Source organism: Halyomorpha halys, unplaced genomic scaffold, assembly GCF_000696795.3.
Source record: "Halyomorpha halys isolate HHAL.00 unplaced genomic scaffold, Hhal_1.1 Scaffold764.1, whole genome shotgun sequence".
In the NCBI taxonomy this organism is placed as follows: Eukaryota; Metazoa; Arthropoda; class Insecta; order Hemiptera; family Pentatomidae; genus Halyomorpha; species Halyomorpha halys.
In genome coordinates this window covers 829521-833101 of record NW_027111457.1, presented here as the reverse complement: position 1 = coordinate 833101, position 3581 = coordinate 829521, and the positions used below count along the sequence as shown (strand labels likewise).

Here is a 3581-nt window from a genome sequence, read left to right as displayed (position 1 = left end):
TCTCGGCACAGTACTAGATAACTTAGCATTATTATAAAACTTTTGGCCTACCCCTCTCTACCACAGTTATTATACTTTAATTTCGATATATCAATTTCAATACTTTCATATCAATCTTTATTTTCTACTTTATTATACTTCTTCTGTTAAGGTTACTTTTTACTTAGGATTCCTCCAAAGATTGAATTTAGGGAAGATCTGGTCTAAACAATGACATTACATAAGTTAGATATGGCAGCAACTAGATCTAAATGTTGTACCACCTGCAACATTACAATAAGCTACTTGAATCGATTTATTTACATTAGCATTACAGAGGCAGGAGGTGTCACAGCTTTAATCGCCTTACAGATTGCAGTCTTCTCGGCATGGCATCAGCTCTCTGCCTACTTCATAATTCATGTTGTGGCCCAGGGACCGAAAGGTTATCTCACCATTGTAGGCAAATATGCAGTTTCATCACCTTCATCGTCTTGAGATATTCCATTCATACGGCAAGTAATTCCATTACTATGTTATTCCAATAAAATAAAGATGTCAAAATAAAAAATAAATGTTAAGCAGAAAAGAAAATGTCCTGAAAATAAATTTTTCCTGAATGATAAGCAATAAATCGATAATTTAGCATAAAACAAGGCCTTAAGAATCACAGAAGGGTGGACATTGCTTTATAAGAAAAATTCAATTTTCTCGTAAACTGCAATCGGAATCAATAAATAAATTCATCAAAAGTTGTTTCAGAGAATTCTATTTTCAATTAGCAGTACAGTGGCTTACAACTTAAGAAATCCAAGGTTGTTGATCAGACCAGAGGACCCATCACGGATGAGCCATTGACATCAAAGAGGGACGCTCTCAACATGGAAGAAGACTTCTGGGGAGCCCTGGCTAGGATCAACCCTCTAACATACGGCAGAGGGTCGTCATTGGTAGCACTTCAAGGCAGCATTCTCGACGTGGATTGGAAATGGCCGAAAAGGAACGACTTCCCTTATCGTTTTGTTGCCAGGGGATTTACTCTTTGTCGACTTCTGTGAGAAATGTAAGAAGGACTTGAACTGTATTTACTATTACCTCGAAAAGGGATTCGGTGACCATCATCTGGAGCCGTTGTACAAAATATTATATTAATAAAATACCTAAAATATTATTTAAGTATTACAATAATAAAGCAAAGAGAATTTATAATTAGGAAATAATATAAAGCAGGCAATTTTAAATCATTTTCTTATTCCAGACTACAAAATTTGCGATTATGATATATATGAACTTGGTCATAGGCGTAGGAAGTATTTCACACATATACGTACATAAATATATTTCTGAATCGTTGGATGGAAGAGAGATATGTAATTCCGTATTCTAAGAAATACATCACCATTTTATTTCTGCTTTATAAAATTCAATCATTACTTTTTAAATTTTTATTACCTATAATCATAATAAATTACTGAAAATGAAACGACTGAATTCAAATATTTAACAACAAATTTTAACCAGTGGCTTGCAGGATGAAAATATAAGCCAGTTTTGCACTTTTCATCGTTGATGATTTTTTAGACGCCACCATCTCTTCCCGCCATTACCTTCCTAATTATAGCCTGCTTCCAGAAAGAAAGCATCTATCAAATGAGTTCACTATTTTTCTTTTTTCAATAAGTTTCTTTTTTTTTTTTTCCTGGGTCCCAAAAATCTGTGGAACGTGGCTCCCCCTTGCATCCCCTGCCTACGCCCATTAACTTGGTCATTGATATAAAACTTAAATGAAGGTCTGGGAGGGAAGAACAAGAAGAATATTTATTATCAACTGTAACAGGAACTAAAAGTTGTACAAGTTATCAGTACTTTTTATATATCAGTAAGTTTTAAATACTTCTTTATTTACTAGATATTACCCAACAACTCAAATTGAAATTTAACGTGCCATCAAACAAATTGAATCGCGTATTGAAAAAAAAAATTAACGTTAGAGGGAATATATGTTTTATAAACATTAAGGCAATATACAATGGGCTCCTTCATAAACAGGATGCTCAGGATTTTATTACAGGCATTATATAGCAATATGTTTTCCTTTTCGATTCAATATATCGACTGAGAGCAACCAATACCTGTATGATTCTTTATTTTCCTAAATATTTCCTGCTCCTGATGAAATTAAAATAACATATTATTACAAACCATAATATGAATACTAGGGAAAATATATTATTTTTAAAAATGATACGTTTTTCATAAAATGAATATCTTTTCATTTTCTTTTTTGTAAAATTGCTTAATTTGTAGAAATATTGGCAACTCACCACCGATTTGTTATTATATCATGTACTTATAATATTACTATGCGAAATATCATGATAATTTGTTAAAGGCTAGGTATGATATATAGGCAGAGAATCATCTACCATCACATGCAACAGATAAGAATGGCTATGTCAGTGGAAAGCATGCATATATGGCATAGATTGTGTATATATTTTAAAAAGTATTACTTTTTGCAAATTTATATTTATTACCTTTTATGTATATACAGATGTATATTTTTTTAGTTTTAATTAGATATAATTTTGCATGCCTTTTATATATGTATATGTTTCAAAATTAAACATATAAGTAAAAATTACATTAATAAAAAAATATTACATACATGTATACAAAGTCATACTAAAAGAGAACTAGATTTAGATATATACGTTAATAATGGTAGTCGAAAAAAAGTGAATAATTGTATAAAAAAATAGAAAGAAAGAAAAGTAGAAAGGATGACAAAAATAATAAAAATATAGTGTTAAATAATATAGTAGAAAAATAAAAATGTTGAAGAACTAAAATAAGAAAAAAAAATCATGTTATTCTATTATGTATTTTAATATTTAATTTCTATGCCTATGTAATATAAGATTAACACGAATTATGCTACCCTATGTAGTTGGGCGGCACTGCTTTTTGAATAAAGCGTTTCTACCACTTCAGAGCATTTTAAAAATTAATTTTATTATTTTTTAAAAAAACGGATTCAAGTTCACATTGTACAGAATGGGTTCAGAAATTTATTCAAGATTTAAATAATGTTTGTCTTAGGGTTGCTAACTGAAATATAGTTATCCATAAATCCTATTCTCCTCGCCCATAGACATTTTTCTCGTAGCTGGGATCATATTGACTTAACCTATCTCATAAGAATACGGTATTAATCTATGAAGGAAATATGTTTCTGAAAATAACCTTACTAACCGTGGAGGCAGGAGAACACGGCGAGTATAGCTGTCAGAGAGCCGAAGAGATGCATAGGAAGTGGTACCATACACTAAACTGGGACTTACACAATTTTTGAGGGGGGGGCAAGGTGAATCCCTATTGCGCAATATTTAAGGGAAGCCTTGGCATTAGTAGCTCGGAGGAGGTGAAGACGTCCTGGGAAATAGTTTGTTATCGTTTGCTTCATCGGAACCCGCTGCTGTATAAAGCTTCTCTTTTCAATGCTCAGACCTTGTTAGGCGTCGGTGATCTTCACACAATTAATTATGCACTAAGTAGCTTTGTTCAATGTCAGCAGGAGTCTTGTAGGTCATACGATCTAG

General features: G+C 32.0%; 1 protein-coding gene across 1 annotated transcript in view; it reads right to left on the bottom strand.

Annotated features, from left to right (window-relative positions):
• Positions 1-3365, bottom strand: part of LOC106685980 (protein obstructor-E) — a 26193-nt gene extending 22828 nt beyond the window's left edge. The window contains exon 1 of the mRNA XM_014429039.3: positions 3235-3365. Coding sequence (XP_014284525.1) covers positions 3235-3304 — 70 coding nt within the window. The 5' untranslated portion in view covers positions 3305-3365. The remainder of the gene's footprint in view (positions 1-3234) is intronic.
• Between the last annotated feature and the right edge of the window lie 216 nt (positions 3366-3581).